The sequence below is a fragment of the Aquila chrysaetos genome, chromosome 2 (assembly GCF_900496995.4).
Source record: "Aquila chrysaetos chrysaetos chromosome 2, bAquChr1.4, whole genome shotgun sequence".
Lineage (NCBI taxonomy): Eukaryota > Metazoa > Chordata > Aves > Accipitriformes > Accipitridae > Aquila > Aquila chrysaetos.
Window position 1 is genome coordinate 14,879,225 of NC_044005.1, and position 26,413 is coordinate 14,905,637.

Below are 26,413 nucleotides of genomic sequence, written 5' to 3' on the forward strand. Positions count from 1 at the left end.
CACTGCAGGATGTTTACACAACATCACAGGGCATCATCTACTCCTGTGGTACAATGCCCTGAAGGAGCCAGGACGGCTTGTCTCCTAAGAGGAGCTGTCAAGGCTCAGGAACGCTGCTCCTGTTGGGTGGATGGACAAGGAGAGCTTGCCATCTGCTGGAAAGCAATCAGCACTGACAGGCAACAGTCTGGCAAGAGCTCTTGGGTGTAGGTAGGAACAGAAGAAAGGCCTGTGTCAGCGGTCCCTGGAGAGCTGGATGGCATTTGGGCTTGCAGAGAGAGCAGGAAGAGCATACTCTGAGGGAAAGAAGCACCAGTCTCGAGCAGATGAGGTATGACAAAATTCACTGCAGGGTTTTAATGTGCTACCACTTCCCTTGAGCCCTCCTTGGAGGTGCCCATCCCCATCGCAGAGGTAGCAGAAGGGAGTGTTTGTGCAATTAATGCATCTTGACTCATTCATTAGTAGGGCAGAGCAGAGAGTTGACATGGTGGTGTCTTGCATCTCCACAGCAGGGTTTGCCAGCATGTCCGTCGAGCTGTCTGTATGCTGTTCACAGCCTCCCCCACCACTCCCTGCACTGCTGAGATAGCTCCCTCCCTTTGGCATATTCTCAGGCTTCAGCCTTTTGTTATGCCACCAGCACATCTAGCTCAATTGGCATTGAGCATCGTGCTCCCAACCACATCAGCTTTCAGGAACACATGACCAGCTGGACAGTCCTCAGTTTTCTCAATCAGATTTTATTAATGTCTAGGAGGATATAAGCAGATCTCCAGTGCAAGGCATCGAAGAGCTGGTCTACCAATAGATAGACTAAACCTTCCCTAGCAATACAAGTATTGGTACCTCTGGGTATAAGTCATATTAATACACTGTATGACATTGCTTATGTTATCAAAAGCCACATCAACCTTATCGCCCTGTTATCCCACTGCTGCACTGAGGGAGGTGGTGCACAACAGTAGCAGAACCAGGGAAAGCTCTAGGACATTACTCTCCTGGCGTGGAAACTACCACGGGAACTTGTCCACGTACAGACCAGGTTCTTGCCATTTTAATTCAAAAAGGTAAGAAATAACAGTAGCAGCACCAAATGTCTTGAATTCCCTGTATTCCAAACTCATATTAAGTATCTACCTATTTCTAGAAGGTGGCATTTTCACATGATTGTTTTTTCCCTAGCGCAGCCAGGCTGCAAGCCTGCATGCAGCAAGGAATTTTTGGCACAGCTGCAGAAAAAGGGGATGAAGGACCTTCTCCTGCCTCTGGCTCAAGTTGCACAGGTGTTTCTTCAGCAGCAATATAATTTTAAGCAGCATTTGGTTCCAAGCACTTACTTCCAACCCTGCTGTACCTACTAGACCATCTGGTCCAAGCGTTCATGTAGCTTTGTGATGAGACAGATGGGGAAAATGAACCACGTTAAAACGAACCCAGCAAGACTCTGCCCAAAAGAACAGCATCTCAGGAGAATGAGCACGGGCTATGGGGAGGGGTAGGAGGAAGCAGGAAAGCCCCCTTCTACAGCATGAATTGGGAATCTACACTCTGAAAAATATTGGAAGTAGGAGAGACTGAAGAAAAATGAGGCAGAAGCAACAGGGAAAAGTAGTGGCCACAGTCTCTGATTTTTGTTTCAGATTGCTCCTATCAATTATTCTTCTCATTTAGAGGAAGGATGGGAAAATTGCTTTGACCAAGAGAATAGCTCTAAACCTCTCTTCCCACGTTCAGCCCAAATCTTGAGCTCTACTATGAAATTCCCCTAACACGGGCTTACTTTGCCCACATTGTGTTGTAAATCTAGTGGAAACTACCAGCTGGGAATTGAGTTCAGGTTTGCGTGGAGCTCCAGGGACACTCCAGTGAAAGGATGTTCTTTTCCAAGTCTGGTCAGAACCAAATAATCCCCCAGGAAAATAACAGGCTTTGCAATTCCAGGTACGCTTCCAGATCGAAGATGCTCAAACATATCTAGAGTGACTCTCCTAAGATTTTCTTCAGTAAATGATGAGGAAGACTAGGAATAATTTCAGTCTAGTAATCCTCTACAGGGGCCTGCAAAATCTAGCCTTCGATTAGTGTGAAGATCTTCACAGTCAGAAGAAATGCTAGCACTACTGTGTCATGCTCCTTTCCTGAGTAGTCATGAGTCATGCCTGGCAGCCTCTTGCAAGGCTCCTTGGCTTTAATTTACACATTACTCCATCTAGTGGCCTAAAGGTTACAGCATCCAAGAGTTTAAAACTCTGCCCTGGTACCAGCTGGAATTCAAACCTCTGCAGCAGTTTTGCCATCACCACTTTCGCCTCCATCTGTTAAGAAGCAAACTCATCGTCAGTGACAGCAAATACAGCTTGGACTCAGCTACTTAAAAGTCAGTGTATTATGTCATGCTGCTTTGTCAATATAGAGATTTAAAAGTTAAATGTTACTCTGTTAATGCAGCTGAGTTTGGGCAGGAAGAACAGAGTTGCCTGGGGCTTCCTGGATTTGAAGACAACTGACAGGCACTAAGATCGGTCCTTGTGTTTATGCATTAACCCCACTGTGGAAATCAGAGTGTAAAACTAAGCACTTTAATCCAAAGATTTTGAGCACTGGTGCTTAGATGAACTTGCAGCACAGACCCAAAGAGCTGGCCTCCTACTGTCCTTCTGAAACGGTCTCTGCCATGCTTGTATACTTTATTAAATTGTTCCTCCCATCCACGCAGCCCCCTCCTCACCTTCTCAGTGCCAGTCCTGGCTTGTGCCCTTCTGCCAGCTGATCTTTTCCTTGCCTTGAGTCTGCCAGCTACAGCCACGGGATAGTCCCTAAGAGCCCCTGCACAGCCCTGTGTGTCTGACCTCGGCTGGCAAAGGGATGTTGACTGCGATTCCCACCAAGGGGTTTGCATTCAAGCAGGGTGACCCAGGACGGTTCAGAGGGAGAACAGCCTGCTGCCCTCTCCCCTGCAGGCACCTTGGCTGCACGTGTGCACGGGTGACATGGGACCAGTTTGGTACATGTATGTCCGCTCACGTGATAGCATTTGAGAGACATGCCCCGTCATGGGCATGGTGGGGATCTTCCCTCTAGAGGGAAGAGGGTCAGTGCACCATCAGCGTGGCCTTTGGTCCCTCACCACCAGCCATGGCCAGCACACCCTGAGCTGGCCCATTGCTCGCTAATGAAGTATCCTTCCAGGCCTCTGCTTACCTGTGCAAACACCTGCCCGATGCAGGACCGGGGTCCCAGAGAGAATGGAAAATAGCAGTAATACGGCCTGCAAAGGAAAATGTTCAAAACTGTCACTCTGACAGCTTGGTTGTAAAGAAACAAGCAAGTACTTCATCATGGCAGCAAGAAAATGGTCTAACCACGACCTCACCTAGCTGACTTGTTAAGACCATCTCCAAATTAACATTTTTTTGCTCCACAGCAGCAATACAGCTCTGCAGCAAGTTTCCTTATCATCTCCACTTATATGGCTCAGCTGACAGAGCTGTTTTGATGCATGCAAACCTTATTTCCAAGCTGAATGTCAAGTGTACTCTAAATGCTCTCCAGCCTGTCATGAAGATGTAACGATCCATCCAATTATTGCTCCTTTGGGCAGCTCTGAATTATGTGAATGAGGGGGTGTTTGGTTCAGGAGACCAGACAAACTCCAGGCTGAAGTAAAACCCCTGACTCATGAAGTAGTTAGATGTAGGGATCAGCACCAACTGTTTGGGTCACTGGTCCCTCCTCTTGCACTCCTGCCTACTGATTAGACTGGGCTGCCTGCCCACGTGGCTGAACAGCATCTTCTGTCCCTCAGTCCCTTGTCCCCTCTCTAATGTGAAGACACTTCAAGCATCCTGGGGCCAGGGCTGCCACACACTAAATGTTTGTATTGCACTAAGGCAAATATTCAACCTGGTTTTGGCCCAAAGCTTTGACCTCAATATAAACATTAAACAACATTAGTACTGGTCTTTTTTATAAGGTATCATGTGGTCTAAAGAACTTCTGAACAAAAGCTGCACATTATTGCTCTCTATTTGCATTTAGATAAGGATTTAGTGTTACTCATACTTGAATGGAAAAATAGTTTTAGTCTACTTTTTTCCCCTTGAAATCTTCCTGTAATGGTTCCTTATTACATATTTAATAACCTGGGAGTACAAAGAAACTCACTTAGGTGCATCTTTGCTAAATCGGTCTGGATTGAAAGTGAGTGGATCCTTGAAATACCTTTCCATCCTTCCCATTATATAAGTGCTGAACTGTCAAGAGAGAGTTTATTTGCATTAGTCAGGAGCAGCACACTGAAAACGCCTCTTCACTGTCACAGGTACAAAACCATAACTGCCTTCCCCCAGGCAAAAACAATCCAGAGTCCCAATTCATACCCCAGTTTTGGCCAAAATTTCAGACAGGCCAGTAGAAATGTGCTCAGGGAGGATTTTGGCCCTCTGATACACAGATCCATTATATTTGGATCGACTGCAACAGCTAAAAGCTGCTGATGGTGGATGGGACTCACAACGAGCGTCGTGTTTGCAGGAATTCTGATGCCGTTGATGATGTGCTCCTTCTCCATCCAGCGTACCGTCCCTGGGACAGGCGGGTACAGCCGCAGCGATTCCTTCAAGACCTGTGTCAGCGAAAAGCACAAAAGGTCAGTTAGTTAATACAGCGTAGGAAGCAGAAATAAAATTAATTACCTCCCTCTGGCCTTTCGCTTTGGCTAAATGGGAGCTTTTGACTTGCAGAACAGATGCTGGTGTATCCGCCTTGGACTCCTGTGGGCAAAATATATGGCTAAGTCAGCTCCTTCAGGCCTGGTTCTTTCTTATGACTGGTAAAATACAGAGAAAAAGAAGCAAAAACCACAAGAGATCCTATGTGTTGAACAGATCTAACACCTCAAGTCAGGTCAACAACTAAGTGAAAAATTACTGGGAAGCAAATTCAAAGGGAATATCCAAGGGTGAAATCTCATGCTCCCAACGAGCTGTTCTTGGCACCAGCTGCCATGAGGATGGATGGTTGCTCCCACCTCGTTCCCACTCTCAGCACTGTGCTCCCACTCCTGCCTTTGTCCTGCTTCTGCTGCTCGGGGAGCTGAGCCAGGTCAGAGCACCAAAAAGACAAAAAACAACCTGGCAAAGGAAAATGAATAGGGAACAGTGAGAAAAAATGGAATGAGACCATTTCTTTTGGTGGCAGTGAGCTGTAAGAATGGCTTATTTCATCAAAGTGAAACCTAATTAACAGTGCACGTTAGCATTGCACTGCAAGTGCAATTAGCAGCATGTATGCACGAGTGGATTAATGAAAAAGAAGCATGGACAAAAGGATTCAGAATTGCCCAAGTGACAGGAGAGGAGTCCCGTGGTCTCTGATACTCCAGTGATGGACTGGCTCTGACCAAGGGTGACTGTGATTTTGGTTGTACAGATCCAAGCTTGTTCTGTTAAATAAACGGTCTGCTTTGAGAGGCTCTCATGTGATCTGTCTTAAAACTGAAAGGCTTAGATACCTTATCCTAATTGGAGTGGTATAATTGTGATGGTGTTTGCAGAAGGCTAAGGAAACCCGCTGATTTCTGTAATCACACAGAGACGCCTTTTCCTTGTGAGAAATACACCTTTGAAATCTATCCGCTGTCAAAGCACAGTGATTTGTGGGATGGGATATGGCAAACGGTAAAATACCAACACCCACCTTGGCAGGGCAATTTAAGAGAAAAGCGATCGTGGCAGACTACTAAAAACACAGGGAAATTTAAGCAGGAGAATAACTGCCAGGACTGTGATTCAGTCTCTCCTGAGGGCTACTGGTGTCCCCCATCGTGTAAAAAAGGGTACGCACACAAACACTGGTGAGTAGCCAAGCCCTGGCTTTGCAGTTCATCAGCAACTGGCATTTCTATACACAGGACCAAACTCCCTCCCTACGCTGCCCCCCCAGGTGACTGAAGAGGGTTTCAAGGCTGAATAATAAAAAATTGAAATTACAAAAAAACTAGCCATTATTTTTGGATGCCCTCTAATCCCACTGAATTTATGGCACATAAATATCTCACATAGTGAGATCATAGCTGGAAATGCTTTAACAATAATCCAACAAAAATAGACCTGTGAGTTTGGGAAGTGCGTGGGATTCACACACAGGTTGGGGCTCGAAGTTGCAAACCCTCCTTAAAATGTGGCTCTGGTTTCAGCTTAAACAGGTAGGGATTAAGCAACTCCTCTCTACTCCCAGCTTGGTAATTATTAAGGAAAGCAGTGAAGGAATCATGTGACATTTTGGAAAGAAATTTGAGGAGCATCCTTCCCAACAAGGCTGGGCTGCTGCAAACGGCTCACGGTACCTGCTTGCTGACCTTCTGGGGACAAACACCATCAGGATCAAATACTGGCATTGGTCTTAAAATTTTAAAAGCATGGGGCTCCTCCACAACATGGCAGAGGTGCTACCAAACAGCTCTGACTGGTATTTTACCTCACTCCTACAGTACCTGTGATAAGTAGGTGAATTTGCCAAGATCCTCATAGTCGATGTCTCTCTTGGCACCAAGAACTTCATCCACTTCGGCCTGAACCCTGCAGTTAAATTAAAAAATGTTAGCTGCAGATGCCTATTTCTTGCTAGGCAAGTTTACAAATTATATTTTTTACTTTCCAGACACTGAGTTGGACTTTGACTCCCATCCCGAGGCAAAATGCCTACTGATTCCCAGCTAGCCTGCCTGAACTTGTGCCTTGTATCAGGATGGAGCAACGTGCTTACAGTGCAGCCGAATCAGGTAGGATTCAGGACCAGTATGTATAAGGGCTTTGAAAAAAAATCACCTAGATGGAATTGAAATAATTCATCTTAAGGTTGTTTTAAATTTTAGATATATTGGGACTATGAAACTATTGTGGAAGGGAGGCTAGAGTTTATTGCAAATTGATCCTAGCTTTTTAATAATCCTTATAATTAAGTTCACATTGAAATTAACAGCAAGCTGGGTTTGCAAATTGGAGTGCACATACCTTTCCAGTATTTCAGGATGCTGACCCAGTGCCATTACTGTAAATGACAACTGATTGGCAGTGGTTTCATGCCCTAACAACAAAAAAAATTGGTTTAAAGTTTAGTATGAAATAATAACATGATACAAAGACAGTCTACTAGTGTGATTGTGAACATGAAACTTTAAGCGTCAGGGCCCAAATGTTTTATTTCAAGTATGCTAGAAATTAAAGGAAACACTAAAAGGGATGTAAATTCTACGTAAGGAGCTTTCAAGAATGACAAGAACAAGACATAGCTGGCAAAGATATGAGCCACCTTGCTCAACTCAAAGCTGCAGTGGCTGCATACGGCACCTACTGGTCATGAGCTCCCTAACAGAAGGGCCAGTGAGGTTCAGTATTTGCCTTGTCATATTATGGGGGACACGGTTCTGCCGAGAAGTGAGGATTTACTGGTTTTGAGGGAAAACAGAGCTTCTAGCTGTCTTTCTTTGAAATATCTGCTTTATGTGGATAGTTTTAATTTTTTCATGGCTAAGCATATACATTATTTTAAAGACTTACAGAAAACAAGACCTCTGCAAAGAGGTATTTGTTGCAATAATGTCTATTCTTGACAATAATGTCACCTTCTTAGGAACCTAAATCCTACTGACTTGCAAGATTATCTTTCTACGTTGTTTACCTCACATACCATCTCAGCCCCTGCTTTATCTCATAGGCTTGACAGTGCCCTCTCCTGCCAAGCTCCTACAGCAAGAATGGCATTTGCTCATGTGGGTGAGGTCACGTGAAGACATGTGGAATATGTTAAAGATGCCTTCAGTGGGGTTTAGCAGGATCTGGGAGGCAGGGCCAGAACCCCAGGAAGAATAGCCTTGCACCCCAGCAGGCAGCGCTGCCCTCTGCACCGCAGGCTGGAAACCACTGGCCTGGCATGATTTGCTGTGTTGATATGACTGAAGGAGGATAACATATCATTTGCCTATGAGAAAACTAAGAGTTCTCTTCAGACCTCGCCCAGCTGGTCCTAGGCCAGCGTAATACTGCTGTCTTCCAAGTGACTGCTGGTTACAGCAGCACCACACGGAGTGAGCAAGGACATTAATCACGACCCTGTAGACAGCCCAAGAACGAGTACAGCTTCCCACATGACATATCCAAGCATTAAAATAGCTACCAACCCGCAACAAAGAAAGTGATAAAGTTATCCAGAATGCTTTCATCATCTCTAGTTTCCTCCAGAGCTGTCAAGAGAGAAAAGGAAACAAGATTAGAAGACATCCCCAGGCTCCAGCTGGAACAGCCAGAATGCTCTGCCCTGTTTTGCACATTTTTGTCTGAGGTGGCATCGGGAGGGGATGCTGAGCGAGCAACTCAGCGGTGACTTGCAACCAGTATTTGATCCAACACAAAGAAACACGGAATTTTCAAAGCAACTCTCACTATCTTCAGTGTGAAAAAGACATTAAAGGAGGATCAAAGTTCAGATCCCCAAAAAAATCCTCCCCAAATCTCATGGCAAAACATGTCACAGAGAAATTCACTCAAACAGCAACGTGTCCCCTACCATCTCCTTTCAGTATCTGCGTGAGAATATCCAGCGTGGCTTCCTTCCCGTTCTGCATGGCCTCTCTCCTCTGGTCAATGCATTCCTTCCCCACACGCCGCAGCAGCCTCACACTCTCCTTGACCTCCTTTACCAGCTTCTGTTTCCCTGGCATGTACTGAACATAGAATTTCTTCAGTCATTTTATTCCTTTTGCTGGTAAAAAATATTGCCAGTGTTATTTTTCAAGCGAGCACCTTGTTTTCTGCTAAATGACATTTGTCACAAAAACATCGGCTCTCCACAGAACAAAGTGAACATCCCCAAGGTGAAGGGTTTGGGCTGAAATGAGAAATATTTCAATCTGTGCATGCTGATGTCCTGCCTTGTCAGAGCTGATGTTTTGGGCACCGTGAGCAAAATTCGTCACCTCTCCACAGAAAGAAACTGCAGCATGCAATACAGGATCTCACCTCCGGGCCCAAAAAGGGAAACGGGAGCTCTAAAAACCTGAACTACAGCTTTCATGAGAAACTGTGGAATGATTTTTAACTTAAATATTTCATATTACATCTATAATTTCCTCGTATATGAATTTGGGTCGAAAGTGTAATTTTTTTATGGTAAAAGTTCAAATTTCTTCTATCTTGAGTGAAGGCTGCCATCCTTCTTGGACAAATAGCAAAAATCTCAATTTTTGCAGGGATGGGTGTGAAAGTGTAAAACACATGCAGGGGGGAAGAGAAGGCAGAAAGACATAAAGGAAGCATTAAATATTAATGTTAATTTTGCAAGTGTTTTAAAGTACTAATGAATTTTATCTTAATGCGCACTGGAGGGAAAGAGCTGCTGCTGGCTTTCCCCATCGTATGTTGGCCTTACACAGCTCCAGCCCCCTAACTCATGCAGGAGCAGAGGCTCCAGTCAGAGAGGAGGAGGGGACCGAAGTGAGGAGCATACAGACCTGCATGAGGGGGATGTGCTTCTTGGTCATCCCCTCCAAAACCACAGTCACAGCGCGTGGGAAAGGTGTCTGGTCATCGCTCAGTGCATTTAATTCCAAGCCAAAGGCTACCTGAGGAACAGGAGAGAAAAAGGCAACTCGCTGCGTCCTCCTGGCTCCCTGGGGCTGGGGTGAAAGAGCAGAACAGCCTCACACCACCACCTTTTCCCCTAAAAATACCTCAAGCTAGATCCTGCCTTGCAGGAGGCTGCCAGGGAAGGGCAATATCTACATTATGCTTCCTCCTTATTGGGGGGATTAATAATTTACTATTACTCTCCACTCATCCCAAACTGTTTTCCACAGAGAAAGGAAAAGCCAGCATAAGGCAGACTTCACGCTGACACGTAATGGTAATAATACACCATCCACACATGAATGAGCACTGGTGTGCCCTTCAGCCATGGAGGGGTGGGAGGTATGAGGCTGTAATGGTTTTTGCAAAGGGTGCCCATCCTGCAGGCCACACCTGTGCTGTGCAGACCCTTCCCTAACTGCCCCTTCCTATGGCTCAGCCCAAATGGAAGTGGCACAACGAGTCCTTCAGCTCTTCTGGCACTGCTGGGCAAAGGTCTTGTTCCCTGGCTCCAGCTACTGATCCCATCCTGCTGCCGATACCCGTTACTTCCATTCCTTCCTGCCAGTTGCAGAGGAAACAAGAAAGCGGACAGCTGGTACCTTTGCAATGATATCCATAGTCACCCGGTTCATCATCGTCAGCATGCTAAACTCTTTTTTTCCATCTGCCTTTTCCTCTAGCTTCTCCATCAGCTCCTCTGCTTTTTCATTAAAAGTTTCCATCAGACCCATCAGGTAGCTGAACAATCAATAAAAATGAGTGATGGGGGCTCTGGAGAGGACATATTTGCTCAGGCAAAGTTACCTTCATTATTTTCCACAGAAAATTGTAAAGATTTTTTGTTGTTGTTTATAATAAATTTGCTTTAATACTTTAAAAAGCGAACAGATATAATGGCTAAATTCTTCTAGCAGCCCTGCTCCGTCCTGCCATGTAAACAACGGCTGTCGTGGCAAAGGACTTTGACCTGTGCATGCTGAAGCAAATGGACTTTATCTTCAGACCCTAAACACAATGCGTCAAGGCAGACACGAGCAAACCAGACCAACTCCCTGTTTAACAATCACACCCATAGGGAATCACTCAGGTGAACGATGAGGCTTGCCCACGTCAAATCCCCAAGGTCTGTTTTCTGGCAGGATAAGGCAGCCATCACCACACTCCTGGATACGCAACCCCGGGACCTTTCTGCCATCGCTGAGCTCATACGCGTGTCACTGCCCCATAGGAAGTCTGGTCAAATTGTACTTGTCATGGAAATGGTGCGTTGGACTCCAAGTAAAAAGTGATTTCGGCACTAAATGATTTTTTTCTCTTTCTAAATATCAAGTAATGGATCAATGACAGGGAGAATCGTGCAAATACAGTAGAAATAACAGCCAGATCATTCCAGAGATATTTGCCTTACGTTCGGCTGAAAGCTGGATCCATTATCTTCCGCTGCTTATGCCAATGTTCATGGTTGCAAACTGTTACCAAGCCATTCCCTAGAAACCTAGCATTTAGGAAAACAACGAAAGGAACAGTTTTCAGCAAGGGAGCCAGCCAAACCCCATGTAGTCACAAAGATAACTCTTCCACATCTACTTTCTTGTATTTTTCCCACGTGTAGGGAGCACTGTGCTGCTTTGAGTACACAGTTGTTGCATCACTGTGGACAACGACTGCACTGCAGATGTTTTGCCTGGTAGTTGTGGACTGCTGAGTCCAATAAGATGCTGGTCCATTACAGCTGTTATGCAAATAATTAATATCATAACTGGACTACTATATTTTTAAAAGCTTCAGGTTAACAGAGGAAAAAAACCTTTTTTGTTATTGAATTTAGGAGCTGGAAACGCACATGCATTAAGGAATAATTCAGTGCTCTAAAATCTAAGTAAGAAGTTTCAAGATGGTCTTGACCAAACTATTCTGAGACTAACTGAACATCCACGGGCAGGGTGGGGGGAAAACGATCAAGGTAAAAAAAAATCCAACATAAATGTCTTCCTAGTCAGGGAGGAGATTGACTTGACACATAATTTAATAGGTACATGCTGCTTATATATGTCTGGAATTAGTCATTAATCCCCACACTAAGGTAAATGGTCTGAGTTGAAGTAAGCGCCATGCCTGTGATGTTATTAATCTTTCACTTATTTTCAGATCACAATGGTTTCAGATGGGTTTTGCCTACCTCTCACCAAATATGTTGAACATGCGACCGTACACCAGCCGATCCTTTGGGTACTGTGGTGACATCAAGAACTCCTAAAATCAAATCTCAGGTCAGTGAATAGTGAGTGCAATCCATTTCCCAGACAAAACATAAAAAGCCACTCATACGTTTGCTCTTTTCCTCCTGTAGCAATATTCTGAAGACTAGATGAATTATTTGGCGTGCCCTGATTCCCCAGTTCCCGTGCTGCTAGCTTGTTTTGCATGCCTCTAGCACTTTTTGTCCAATGACCCAAAATCTCACTCTGTGATTACTGCAAAGATTTAGAGGAAGAAACTCAGTCCCTTGCGCCTCGCTCATTTGAGATATTAAGCTCTTGCAGAGAGTCTGCTTTTCAGAAATGGTGGATGCTTGCTCTATCTGCTGTTTAAATAATGGTAACCAAGTAAATCAACTGATCAAGGAAGAAAATAAATCAGGACAGTCCGGAGAGCAGAGCACCTCACCCTCCTAACCCGGCCAGAGCCGCCCTCTCCGCAGGCACAGACTGGCTGCACCACGCTGCCCTGAACATCAGGCACCACCTCTCTCTTTCTGGAGGGATGGGCCAATCCCCACTGTCGATATGGCTTTACTTCGCAGTACCTTCACTCCTTCAGGACTCAGAATCATTACTGAGACTCTGTGAAAGGCATTAACCCGTACAACAGGTCCATATTTCTCTGCCCTACAAGAAGAGAAGGGAAAAACAAACAAACAAAAAAAAACAAACAAGAGAATTATGGTACAAACCACCAACACATAACAGTTCAGACCTAATAACCTCAAAGGACCAAAGCAGCATGTACTGGGAACTACTGCAGTCTTCAGCAAATAAAGCCATTAAGAGAAAGATCAATGCTCTCTCTTTAGCTCTTCTACCGACCTTCTGAATGATGCTAAATATGTAATTCAGGGCCTCTGTGCCTTGATTTCCCAATTTGTGCTACAGGGCTACCCCATTCAATGTTATTGATGTGTCTCAACTTACCACTGCAGGAAGAGATCATGAATAAACTCCTGTTTCCTCACCATTCTCCACAAGATTGGCAGATGTCCAAATAAAAAGCTGCAGAAAATGAAGGTTAAGAGTGTCAAGAGGATGCCAATATAGAGTTTTGTATGGATCACAATCCTTGTGGCTCGGTGACGCAACACAAGTGTTGCTCATGTTTTCCTCCTTGCAAGGAAAGATAAAAGTAGCACCGAGCTGTGCCAATGCCCAGCCCTCACATGAGTAAGCTGGGGACCAGGGTCAGGCTGGTGCACTCCTGCAGCCAGGAAGACCAGCACAGAGACGCAGGACAAAGTCTCTTTTGCTGCTGTATTATAGCAGATGACTGGATCTGGGTGGGAGCTCCCAGCAAACTCTTTTGTTCTTTGCCTAGCTGACTGAATCTTGACTGCAACTATTATGTTTCTGTACATGCAACAGACACTTGCATTAAATATTCTTTAATACATGCTCAGCCCTGGTAAGCGTAACTTCAGTTCTGTCAATGGAGTTAAACTGAGTAAGATTAGGAATGGTCTCCTTCTGTTTAAAGCCATGTCACCTCAAACGCTGAAAAAAAAGAAAAAGAGGACAACCTAGAAGGATAATCACTGGTTAATATGGAAATCACAGAAATTAATAAAAAAGGTTAACTCTTCAAATACAATAGCTGTATTAAAAAGTTAGAGATCAATTCCTTCCTTCAACTGCGAGTAGTGAATTCCCACTGGCTTTGCATACATCTGAAGGAAGGTTTGGCCAAGCTCCTCTCTAAATGAAGCAAGCTGTGCTCGAGAACTGTTTTCCATTCAAGAGACAGACAGCCGTGCTATCATCCCTTTCGGTATAAACAACTATAGAGGAAAAACAGGCTCTTATTTTATTTCTGTTGGAACCAGGACGTGCTTAAAATAACAAGCACTCAACAAAGTTACCCAATATTGACAAAAACTTTTAATCCTTCACTTGTTCGACTCCTCCATTGTAACTGGACTCCAAAAAGATGTGAAAGCCCCAAATGACAGATGAGTCCTTCATTAGCTAAAGCTCCGGAAACCACTCTATCTGCAGCACATGACGCAAGGCCCCACTCATGGCTCCTCTTGTGTGACACATGAACTCTCAGAGATGTTTTTCATCCCCTGTCCCATCACTACCCAATTAAGGCAGGTGTTACAACAGGCCTAAATCCTTCATCTGCTAATGAGAAGTCCCAATTACTTACTGCATGCCATGAAAAAAAATAAGCAAGGGCTTGTTTGGGGATATATAACTATGTGACACTATAATCTGAAAACATGTATTTGCAAAGAAATCCCTTTTGCCCATTTCTTGCTATTAAATCTTTAATATGAAGCTAACCTTTGAAGAGGTGACCTCCTCCTGTCACAGGTGAGCCATTCATGCAGTAAAAATGACACAAAGCCACGAAGACTCACTTTCCAGCCTGTCCTGCACAAGTCTCCTTTAGAGATGTCCTGCGTTAGTTCTGATAAAATAAAGCAACCCAGGAAATCAAGGTCGTTAATGTAATCCTGTCATCATGTGGCCATAAGACCTTAGACAAAGCTTGAGGTTTTTATAAGATCCTGTTGTACTTCATCCCAAACTAAGGCTTCCTTAAGCTTTTCTCAAAGGGAAAGAGCCAAGGGCAAAGGGAAAGTCATGCATCTGGGACAGAATAACACCTTGAAAGGATGCGGGCTGTGGACTGGCAGGCTGGGGAGCAGATCTGGTGACCACAACCTGGGGGCTGGTCCCAGTAGGCAGCAAGCTGGACACAAGCCATGCTTTGCTTCTGGTGCTGCTCTTCTTCAGTTTACCAGATACAGTCTCAGCTGAGAAGTGTTCAGATTTGGATGAAACCCATTTCAGGGTAATTTGGGTTGGCAAGGACCTCTGGAGGCCATCGGTCCAGTCCCCTGCTCCAGGCCAGTCAACGTCAGAGCTATGGTACATGGCTCAGGGCTTCACCCAGTCACCTGTGCCAGCATTTGAGTACCCTCATGCTGAAGGTGTTTTGCCTTACACTTAACTGCGATTTCCCTTTAGGCAACTCGTGCCCGTTGCCCTTTGTCCTTCATTTTGCAACTCCAAGGAGAGTCTGCCTCCGTCTTCTCATAACCACCCATTAGGTAGCTGAAAACAGCCAGTGGATCCCCTCCACCCTTCAGCAGATGCTTTTCCACCCAAAGCAAGCCCAGCTCTCAGCCTCCTGGGCATCCTGGCTGCCCTCCGCTGGACTTGACCCCATGTGTCAATGTCCTTCTTGTACCGGGGAGACCACCACCACACACAGCACCCAGCTTTACTTTTTTTTTTTTTTTAATAAATGACTTTTCAGAGCTGGAAGTCTTTGATTTTCCTTACCTTGGACATTTAGGAGTGGAAGTGTTTGTGCAACAGGTACCGAAGTGGGGGTTTTAGACTGTCCCTGGCAATTTACACTTTTGCAAAGCTATCAAGTACCGTGGGCTCGCATGACATACAAGCCTCCACCTAGACATACCAGTACTAGAAACCTTCCTGGGAGGGATCCTAGGCTGATGATCAGTCAACATCAAGCCTCAAACCCCGAAGAAGGGATGGAAAAGCAGCCACAGGGTTCCTCAAGCTGCCATTACTCTAGGGTGTTACTTCACACCTAGAAACGAACCTAAGGACAAGCAGGTTCAGGTATGACAAGATCCATCCTCTCTCTGAGCTTAGTATCTGACCCTGATTACACAAGTAGGCTGAGACTTGGAGTTAGGCGGCCAAGCTTAGTGTCCCTGCAGAACTGCTTGTGTAAGAGCGTGCCGGTGTGGCGTCTACGGAGGGCACGTGCACCCAAAGGTGAGGTCGAATGGGAAGCCCCCACACTCCTGCAAGAACCACGTCTCCTTGTGACAGCACTACCACTGCCTTACTGGCAGCTTTCTCACTGCCCTTTATCACTTATGACCTTTTTTTTTTTTTTTTTGGTGGAAACCGAACACCTAGCTCATGAGGGAGAGCAGGGAAGGAGCCCGGCGGAGTCAGTGTCAGCGTGCCTCCCGGAGCTGTGCGGGACGGCAGGCTGTGCTGGTCCAGGGCAGAGACCCCCTCCTGCACGGCCGCTGCTGCCTGTCGGGTCCCTCTTCGGCACCATAAGCAAACGCGCGGCCCAGACGGGCAACTCCGAACCGCTCGTTCCGCGCTGCCGCGGCCGCCCGGGGCGACCGGCCGGCGCGACGCCGGTCAGCGCGTCCCACCGCGGCAGCCCACCGGGCAGCGGGATCCCCTGCCGTGCCCGGAGGCGGCAGCCCTTCCCGGGAAGCAGGCGCTGTTCCAAGCCAGCGGCGCCTCCTCGCCGTTGCCCTTGCCCACGCCGGCAAGGTCCTGGCCCGTGCCGGCAGGCCGCCCTGCAGAGAGGCGGGCTGGAGCGCTTCATTTTCCGCTCCGACGTTTTCTCAGGGCTCCGGCCCGGCAGCGAGAGCGGCCGGGGTGCAAGGTCCGCCGCTCCGCCCGGCCACGGGAAGGGCCGCCGGGGCTAAGGCCCGCGGCGGGAATCGCTCTGCGGACGCCTGACGGACCGGCCCCGGGTCCCCGTGTCCCCACCTCCCCACCCCGACCCTGCCCTGCCCGCCCCTTACCTCTCCCGCGGGGCGCCGGGGATGTGGTCGTGCTTCGCGTGGATGTATTTCACGTAGCAGCAGTACAGGCCGAACGCCAGGAGGGCGAGGGCCGCCAGGAGCCCCCCCGCGGCCCCCACCGCCTCCATCGCCCCCGGGCGGGCGGGCGGCTGCCAGCAGCCCCCAGCAGCCCCCTCCCCGGGCAGCGGCCGGCCGCGGCGGGGCGGGGCGGGAGAGGCCCCGGCTGCGGGAGGGCTGCGGGCGGGGCCGCCCCATTAAAGGGCCCGGCGGCAGCGAGGGGGGTGGAGGAATTTGGGGTGAGAGACCCGCTGCAGGTCCGAATACACCCACACGGGGTAACTGCCTGGCAGGAGTGTGTATAGATACGCATATATGTGTGTGTGTGTGTATGCATGCATCCTTTCCTGGGTGGAGGTGGTGCTTTGCACAAGTGCGTGAGGAGGTCAGGAAGGGTTTTGCTCTTTCACGTGTTTGTTTACAGACGTGTTTTAAATGCTCTTAGACAAAGTAAGCTGTCACAAGACAAGGAAGGCAGAGGCTCTGTGTTGACTTTTAAGGGTTTACAATACATGATGCAAAGGGAGCATACTGTTGGTGCCCATAGGAATAAATAGATGAAGATTTTCAGCAGTCTGCTTTGGGGCCTGTGTTATGCAGCGTACTCATTCGTCATCCAGACATAGGAATGAGAGATGATACGGTTTTATTCAAAATAGGCGATCTAAAGCCAACTGCCACAAATTGCATAAGGATCGCAGGGCGCAAGGGACCAAGCCATAAATGGTGAAAATGCATTTCTGGTAAATGAAAAGTAATGCATGGGGAATGATAAACTATGTATATACATCCCACCCAGTTATATATATTCAGTGGTGGCACCTGTTAGGAAACGTCGGCTTAATGCTCTGTACAGACCAAAGAAGCAAGCAGAGCATAGGCAGTGATTAGAAATGGGAGAGTGAGCAAAACAAGATGCCTGACTGTGTTAGTGCATAGAAGACTCTATGATCAAGAGCACACCCACTGTGTGCGGATACCGCATGTGCTCTTCCTCCCAGCTCAGCAGAGGTGCAGAAGTAGAGACGGAAGAGATTAGGCCTCCAAACTGGAAAAAGCATGACTGAGGGAGGTTATGACAGGGGTCTGGAAAACCATCAGTGGTTTGGAGATGAATAGGGACAAACTAACCATTACTTTGTGTAAGTCCCTCAAGAACAGGGAGGCACCCACTGAAGTGATCAGGCCGCAGGTCTAGAAGAGGAACAGATTTTTTACAACAAAGTGTTAAATGGAGGAACTAATTGCAACAGGCTGCTGTGGAGGCTAAATGAATAAATTGGCTCGCAAGGAGCCAGGGAAAGTGATGGAGGCCCCTTCCCCATGCTGCAGCCCCTGTCTGCTGGATCCTGTGCCCACTCCATCCCTTTGAAGGTTACCCACCTTGCACGCAGGGCAGCAGACGCTCCTCTGCGCTGACCCCATGGCTCTGACTGCGGCAAGGGAAGGAGAAGTGTGACACCCTGCTGCCCTTTAAAGAAAAGCAGCATACCACCTGCCTGTCAGGCTTTCACAAGACAGCTCCATTCATGCGCTCTTTCTCCATACAAGCTTTACTCAACCGGCTGGAGAGAGGATACTAAACTACCTGGATTTTTAGCATGTCAGTTTTGCTGCCTGTGGGTCTGTGACATTTCTCAGCACCATATGAGGCTGCTGCAGGACTTTTCATCCCTGCCATTTCCAATGGGGTGCCTTTCCCCTGCTCCCCTCCTATGGCAGCTCCCATATGGCCGTGCCTCTCCGCAGCAGGAGGGAGAGGATGTAACTCATGGCACCCCCTGGTTTTGTCCATCTGATGCAGCAATCATCTGCCAGGCACCTCCAAGGGTCAGCTCACTTCAGTTTCCAAATGGAAGCAATGACTGTGCTAAAAGGACAAAATCTGCAGGTTTTCATTGGTTTTCTTGTGTCATTTCTGCTTGCATTTGAGCCTAGCAGATCAGAGAGAGCAGAGAATGCTATCAAAGCAACAACAGCACATGCTGGTATAAGGTGAGGGATTTTTATCTCTATTGCATTTTTGTTTCAAACTATAAATAATTTTGAATGGGCTGTTAATGACAGAGAGGCAGCATGGAGTCAGTGATGAAGGGGAGTTTGAAGAGCACCTGTAGCAGCCGCGACTGCGTCTTACTTACACTGCTTTCCTGTGTGGATGCGTGTCCACGTATCCCTCGTTAGCAACTTAGTGGCTAACACCTACTGACCAACTTCAGCTAAACTTGCCATGGAAACAGAGATCACAAAATCCTCGAAAACCAGGCAGATGAAAGAAGTTGCACTGGCTTTACAATGTGAGCTAGGCTAAAGAAAGATTTGGTATTGCAGACCCTAGAGGATGACAGGGATTTTCTTTTGAAGTCACCAGGAACCGGCAGCTCTCCCGGCAGGCATGGCCAAAGCCTGCCCGCGTTTGGGTTTCTCGGCCTGAGCAGGGCAGGGGTTGGGTGCCGTCAGCCCAGTGAGTCCCCGGGGAGGCAGAAGGACCAGAGACTTGTCATCAAGCTGTGGAAGCCTGTTAGGAGCTCCTGGGCTTTTACTTTTAGGTGGCTACCATGCTCGGCAGAGGGGAGGAAGGACACCTGATGCTCCCTATGAGAACAAATACACCTGATCATTTCATCCATGGACTTCCAGCCCGGGGGTGGGCAGGGCTGCTCTGCTGGGCATACTTGGTGGCCAGCATCACTTTTCTGGCTTCACATTGCATAGCACAGGAGTTTGGTGGTAATGCCACATTACAACCTCAGAGAAACACTGACTCATGATAACAGTCAAATGGTACAAAATGTTAGAAACCATTTGTCAGTATAGAATGGAGCAAAAACTGGTTGTATATTTTAAAATATTGTTTGGATTTCTGTTACACTGAATCTTAACATTGATTTTTCTTGAGCCGGTAGTTCCTTCTTTAGTTCAAAATAGTTGTAACAACCCTGGAATGATTTTCCCTTCTGTTTTGGGTACACATGCTTTCACACACATTTTTTTTTTAATCTGGAAATTACATTGTTGTTATATTCTCGAAGACCAACAATATTATCTAACTTCTGTTTATCTTAATTGAAACTAGATTTTTTTTTTTTTTTTTTTTTTTTTTTTTGCCTGTTACGGGTAGGGTTTTATAACCTCTTGTTTTCAGAAAAAAGCTAACATTCCTTCCCATTTGGTCAGGCAATATATATCATGATCTTATTATATGAACACCCATCACTAGGAAAGCTACAGCTAATCACAAGAATAGCATCACCTTGAGAAAGTGCTTAAAAACTAAAGCTAGCTAATGAAACCCCATCTTTAAAGCCACTCAGTGAACTTTCTGATGAAACATTGATTTTCTGAGTTTCATCAATGTTTTTTTCAGCATACTTCAAGAATAGATTGTAACTACCTGTAAGGTGTTCTTTCATTTGAAATCACTCTCAGAATAATTCCTGTGGAAAATTCCTGCTTGTACCTTGTTTGTGAGCAGCTCAAAGGGAGGCGATAAAATATTTGGCATTTTATACATTTTCATGGGATAGAGAGGCCATGTAATTTAGTTCTGATCCCTGTCTAGAACGGGCAAGCTCTCAGAATAAATCTCATGCAGATGTAACTCCCCTTCCCTATGTAATCAGCCTGGGTAGATTGCATAAATTACCTTCTATTTCAGGGTTTAAAGATAAGCTTTAATAAAACTTTTTGTTTGTATTCTAACGAGCTCTAATAACAACTTTTGTTTGTATTCTAAGGTGTTTCTATGCCCTTGAGTGAAGGACATGCTACCAAGGGACCGCACTGTTACGTTTATTATCTGCCTGGGACCCCACACTGCACTAAGAGGGAAGGAGTGCAGGCTTGGACACGCTGAACTTCCCCGTCTGTCACCTTTCTGCTGGGGACTGAACTGCCATCGCGTGGACATTTTGCCAACTTGCACATTCCCATAAACACGAAGAGCAAGAGAGACTCGGGAACGGAACAGAAGAGCAGAGAGCTGGGAACCATTGACTGGTGTGAAGTTACAAGGTGAATTTGAAAAATTGATGGGACATAGGGTTAGTCCAAACTCCTGCTTTCTTTTGCTTGTCTTTTCATAGCTATTTAGATTTGAAAACATTTACTGCTCTCTCTCAAGCGGTCCAGCATGCTATAGACTGTAGGTGAGGACAGCAACGAGAAGGCACATTTCTCCTGTGCTGGGAAATGCCTTCTGCAGCACGCAGTTAGCCAGAGGGCTGGGTGTCCTGGGGCAGTCTGAACTTACCAATAAAATACATTTCTAAATAAAGAGCTTTTAATTTTGTTGTCAAATGTCTCCATCTGTTGTGTGCTACTGGTTAAGTGCAGCTGGTGATTAAATTAGTACTTCTCCTGGAGAATTTACAGTCTAAAACCTCACCCCCTGCCTAAAGGTCCATATGGAACTAGTGGGGGTCTGGGACTAGCATGAGCACTGCACTTCATCTCCAGCAGAAATGCAAACTTCAGGACTGGTTTTACTAGGCATCTCCTCCTTTCCTAGGCAGAAACACTGTCCAGGTGGAATCCAAGCACTGACTGCTGTTCAGGGATTTCGGTCCTTCTGCTGGCTCTGGCAGCTCTGCCACATGTGGGCAACTCCACATGAAGCACTGTCCCCCACGCGTTCATTGTGGCTGTAGGCAGCGTGCCTTCACCTTCCTCCGTTTGATCATCTCATGTAATCGCTATATTGTGGCAAATAATCATTTCCTTTTAATAGTGCAAAAGATAAATTTCTCTGCTCCAAGGATTGGAAAGTTCAGGACAGAAAATGTATTTTCAAGCTTTCTTGCTGCATGACTGCAGTTCAGCTTACCATTGAATCTACCATAGCCTGAGAGTTCAGACAAATTCATATTTTGCGTATCTTTGAACCCAGGATACGAACACTGGGATGCCAGCAGGCTGTTATCCGGCTCAGAGCAACACCGGCAGAGGAATATAGCCAGATTTCAAAATATTCATTGAAGTACACCTCCAAAACCCACCTTGTTCTTCTGACGGCCAGGTAATAATATCTGATCTCTCTGGGTTTTTACTATCATTATGACAGCCAATGTGAAAAGTAGCGAGGCAGATGAACTTATTTAAAGTAAGACCATACAGAATTTTTTACCAAATATAGGAGAGACATTTACCTTAACCTCCCTCCCCTTAAACAGTCCATGATTGCTTCTCTGCTACTAGTAATTTGCAAGGTATGGGGAGATATTTGCTGCTGTGTACTTACGGTTGCATTCATTCATACACCAGCTCAAAGGAAAAAAAAAATCATACTTTAATGTAAACATTTGGTTATTTTTCTTATATCAAACAAATTACAATATTATAACTAATTCTACAAAATAGGGACTTAAATTGTGTTACCAGCACAATTCAATGTGACCCTATTTTAAATCCAGTTATTAATAAATAAAAGAAAAATGTTACTTCTGTTCAAAAGTAAGTACATAACTTCCCTCAGCATATGTATACATATATATATATGGATATAAAATATAAAGCAGTAGGCCAATTTTGCTGTTATTTGTATCAGTGTAAATAATAATTAAATCCAGCCAAGCCAAAGCTAGTGAAGGCAGTTATAATGTTTTTGGAAACAGAAAATGAGCCATTATTTTAATCTAATTATCAAGGAACAGGAAATTGAAAAGTGGCCTCAAGTTAATAACAAACACTTGACCTTCTGTCGGATGGCTGGGAAAATCAGCTCCCTGAGCACAGAGTCCCAAGTCACAAAACCTGCTGGGGCAGACCAGAGCACCTTCAACCGCTGCCCCAGCAGTGGTTGCTGGGGTGCAAGGGCCGTGGCTGGGCCAGGCTGGAGGACATCTCCAGCCAAGGGGACTGTGTGAGATGAGACTGCATGACAGCATGCTGTGGCATGTCACAAGCTATGGCATGCAGGTAAAAGGCAAGTGAAAAACTGAAGTGAGATGTTTCTTCCATGATAAATTTTAAAGGATAATTTCCTTTCCCACCGCTCTTCCAAAAGAAAACCTCGGGTGATGAAAGATCTTTTCAACCTGCCTATACAGAACTCCAGATGCCCTCGAAAACCTTCGCAGTTCAGGACTTTCCCCGTTAACCTGTGCGTGGCACAAGCCTCTGGGATCACAGCTCCCAAAACAGCCCACGCTGCTTCCTCCAGAAGCTCCTTTTCTCTCTAAGATGTCTTTAAGTGGCATACTGGAAAGGTGGGCACAGCACAAATGGTCTAAAATCTTGGTTTAAAGAATTGCTACACACATAGGAATGAAATACATTGCGGTCTGCAACTCATCTGGCATGTCCCTAAAACCACAATACACCGTACATGGTAAAAGGGGGAAAAAACGTGAGTGGTGCAGATACTAGTGATATACTCACTGTGTTTCAAAAGCAGGTGAAAAAAACTGAAATAAAACCATCATTTTGTCTCCCTCTACTTTTGATCAGCTCCAAAGAGATGTTTATTTCTGCATCATCATCTAGAAAAACAAATTATCAAAAGACCTACGTGGTCTTGCAATGGGAAGCTCAGTCCTTTAGAAAAACCAGCCACCTTGGGTTTAGATTTCACAAAGGCTTTGTCTACACTAGCAAACGAAACAGGGTCATTCCTTGGTTATAAGGCCAACTGGTAGTGACTCCTGACCTAGCCCAGAGTGATCTGGGAGGCTGCAGGTCAGCATGGGCCACAGGCATGCTGGGGGCTGCTCTGAAGATTTAACCGTACCGCTCATGCCCTTCCAGACATGGGAAAGTCATGTAGAAGGCGGCAAGGTATGGACACACGTCAAATGGGCTTGAGATCTTGTTTGTTTACAGAGGAAAAACTATGAATTCTTAAAACTTAAATTTGGAATGCAGTTATTAGTTATCAAATGATGCTTACATCTCTTTTCATATAGGAAAATGAGTGTTTATGTCTGAAAGTATCTAAGGGAGGCCGGTGCATCTCACATACCAAGCTGACCTTTTAAAGAGGTCTATTGGCATCTTTCAGAGAGGAAAAGCAGGCTTGGATATTGCTATGTTGTGACTGGTTTTCTCCTCTGCACTTCTGAATTTCTATGTTGATCATAACCAAACAGTGCCAGGCTGAGCTCAGGCACAGCAGGACAGATTTGTACTGGGGACCCCCCCCCATAAAACCGTATCGACACTAACAGGTTAAAGAAGAGGCAGGCTCTGCTCGGTGCATTCCTGGGAGTGTTTTGCTGGGTTTGGGCTGCGGGGCAGAGGTACAGGAGCTGCTGTTCTGCCTTGGCCATGCTGAGTGAGGCCCCACATGAAGGTACAAGCGGTGAGAGGTGGGGGAGAGGCTGGCAGGGGAGACGAAAGCAGGAGAAACGCCACGGCAGCATGTGAAGCTGGGCCCCCAGGCTCATCTTTGCACCCGGTGCCAGCGTCGCTCACAGTGCCACCGCTGAGCTTTCTGAACTCGAGTCATGGCTTCAGCGTTATTTAATTACAGGCCGCTGTGCTTAGTAATGTGATATATGTGCCTCGTGCTATTCATACCCTGCAACCTGACACAGAGAAGCCGGGCAGAGCCCAAGCCCCCCTCACGCGGGGGGTGTCCTCACGGCATGCTCCATCCAGGGCTCAGCACCCAGAAGGGTTTTGCCAGCATTTGAGTGAGCATCCCCGCTGCAACACCCTATTTCACTATCTCTCCGTTGCTTTGGCAGCAAGCTCTAAAGTTTTTTTCCCAGATACTCGTGGGAGGATTTGTCTATCGGACACCTTGGAAAGAACATGGGAAGTTCAAATGATTTTGGCCTGAAGATAATGTCTATACCGCAGACTGCAACACAGCGTGATGTTGCTCGGGCTGGCTGCTGGGTACCAGAACCAATGTGAATGAAAAAAAATCCCAAACCCTGAGCTCTGCACAGAGCTACTCTGCCTTGGAGGTAGAGAAAAAGAGGTAGCAAGGCTGGGTCTACACTGTTCCCTTAGAGATATGCTGGTCCTCCATGTGATGCAGCTGTGCTAACATAAGAAAAGGAAAAATGTGTAAGGAAAAATGCAGATGCTCCAGTCTCAGTCACAGAGGTGAATCAGGAGAGAAGGCAATAAACCATATTGCTACTAGACAAAAGTCTGGGACTGCCACATAACACATGCAGAAGAGCAGCTGCACTGTGGTAACCAGCATTATTCTGGGCTATTTTAAGACCTTTATCCTGAATCAGCATCCAGGCGGTATACTGGCATGTTCAAATGTAGCAGCAGTGTTTATTTGTTTATCTAAAGCTTAATTTGTGTGACATCCTGGTATCTAAGTGCATTTTAAAATGAAGAAAAAAGCTATCAGTGGGAATCCTATTAAACAGCAGATGATCTATCAGGTATTTAAATGCCCATGTACTTCTGTGCTTTGAATAGTACAGGCTCATTAAAATACCAGGGAACTAGACTGACAAATACCAGGGTTTAGAACAGATACGTTTTAAGCTTGGAAGGGACCACAATGGTCAGAAATATCTTCCCAGCATCATACCAACGCACTGAGCTGGCAGGCACAGACATGCACACACATCCACACATACTGAGCTGGCACGCACCTACTTGAATGCTTTCCCCACTCAGTGTAGGCTGGGAAAAAGGATAAGGGGGGAAAAACTTATTTGCGAGTCTCGTCTCTTCCTCTGCCGATAAATATTTCCCCTGTGAAGCTGGCGGCACCCACGTTAACACCGACAGCAAACACCGGGGGTGTACGGCTCTGTGTTTGCCGTCAGCTGAGCCACGGCACAGCTCGCTGCTCCTCGTGGGCTGGTTTCCATATGCCTTTAGCTGTCACCAGAGACTGCGTGCCACTGAGTGGCTGCCAGCCGGGGGTTGGTGGCAGTCACCACCAGCAACACGCAGGAGTTAGGCGGCCTCTGCTTATGCTCAGGAGGTTCAAATGGGCTAAAGCAGGTGTAGGGTAACCAATAGTTAAATTAGAAAAAGAATACTTAAGTACCCGGAAGATGATGGTGAAATTCCTGTCTAATTGGTCTATGGCAGACATCCTTGAATCATCTCAATTCCTTTAGACTAACTTCTGTTGTGCAGGTCTTTTTTCTACCCAGAAGTTTTTAAGCATAACTACAACCAGGATTCTCCTTAAAATCTCACAGCTAGAGCTAGCTGAAATTTGGCTAAGGAGCCAAAAGAAGCAGAAGAGGAATTTGGAAGAAGAAAGATTGTATCTCCACTTTCTGTTTTCTTCCCGGCCACTAGTCCCATCAGCTCAACAGGTGCCAAGTCTTTTAACAGAAGAATTTACAAAGGAATCCCTTGTTCCCTGAATGTTTTGATGTGCCTGAAATGAATTTCTGCAGTTTAAACAAATGTGTTTGCACCTTCACTGCAATGGGAAAAGCCTAATGACAGTCTGGTGCCTGATGGTATTTGTAGGTTTTCCGATGAAATGAAAGTAGTATTTTGCCAAAGGCGTTTTATATGTCTGTTCTCCCCTTTATACTTAATAAGAAGTAGGGAGACAGTGCCGTTTTTCTGATTGTCTGGTTTTGTATAGTGAAGGTGTTCTTTTAATACCAAAAGTATTTAATGGGTATATCAGAAAGTTCAGGAAAAATATTTAAAACTAATTTATTTACCATATACGTCAATGGTTTAGGCTTAAGAGGACACTGTCAACTTGAAAATTGGGGAATTAAAATAAATATCCACAGTAAGAGCTTTAGATACAAGGTTTTGCTTGTGAACTTTTCTGGATGCACTAGTCATTTTACGTTTGTTTCATTTTGTATTTCTCATGTTCTTTTGTGAGCAGCAAGATAAAACCTATCCTGATTATGTCAGGGAAAAAAATAACCAGGCAAAATGCTATCAAGTGCAGAGAGACAACGAAAGGCAAGAACATGTGTCTCCAATCACCACTCAGGTGAAAAACACATTTCAGACAAAA

The 26,413-nt window shown here is 45.9% G+C and overlaps 1 protein-coding gene across 1 annotated transcript; it reads right to left on the minus strand.

The window, feature by feature from the left end:
- Positions 1 to 723: 723 nt before the first annotated feature.
- Positions 724 to 16,624, minus strand: LOC115352583 (cholesterol 24-hydroxylase). The gene is made up of 15 exons (XM_030040998.2): positions 16,438 to 16,624; positions 12,821 to 12,898; positions 12,436 to 12,517; positions 11,809 to 11,882; positions 11,038 to 11,124; positions 10,229 to 10,367; positions 9,512 to 9,622; positions 8,569 to 8,725; positions 8,183 to 8,245; positions 7,017 to 7,089; positions 6,497 to 6,581; positions 4,517 to 4,627; positions 4,168 to 4,256; positions 3,205 to 3,271; positions 724 to 2,318 (listed from the first exon to the last, which is right to left on the minus strand). The coding sequence occupies exons 1-15, from the start codon at positions 16,563 to 16,565 to the stop codon at positions 2,157 to 2,159; spliced, it is 1,506 nt and encodes a 501-aa protein (XP_029896858.1). The 5' UTR covers positions 16,566 to 16,624; the 3' UTR covers positions 724 to 2,156.
- Between the last annotated feature and the right edge of the window lie 9,789 nt (positions 16,625 to 26,413).

Bases quoted from the DNA above. Each gene is read 5' to 3' on its own strand.
- LOC115352583 (XM_030040998.2), bottom strand. From the start codon at position 16,565: ATGGAGGCGGTGGGGGCCGCGGGGGGGCTCCTGGCGGCCCTCGCCCTC. The intron at 10,368-11,037 runs GTAAGGCAAATA...TTGATTGTTCAG, and splicing joins GATCCAGCTTTCAGCCGAAC to CTACCTGATGGGTCTGATGG. The intron at 2,319-3,204 runs GTAAGCAGAGGC...GCTTCTTAACAG, and splicing joins TCGGGCAGGTGTTTGCACAG to ATGGAGGCGAAAGTGGTGAT.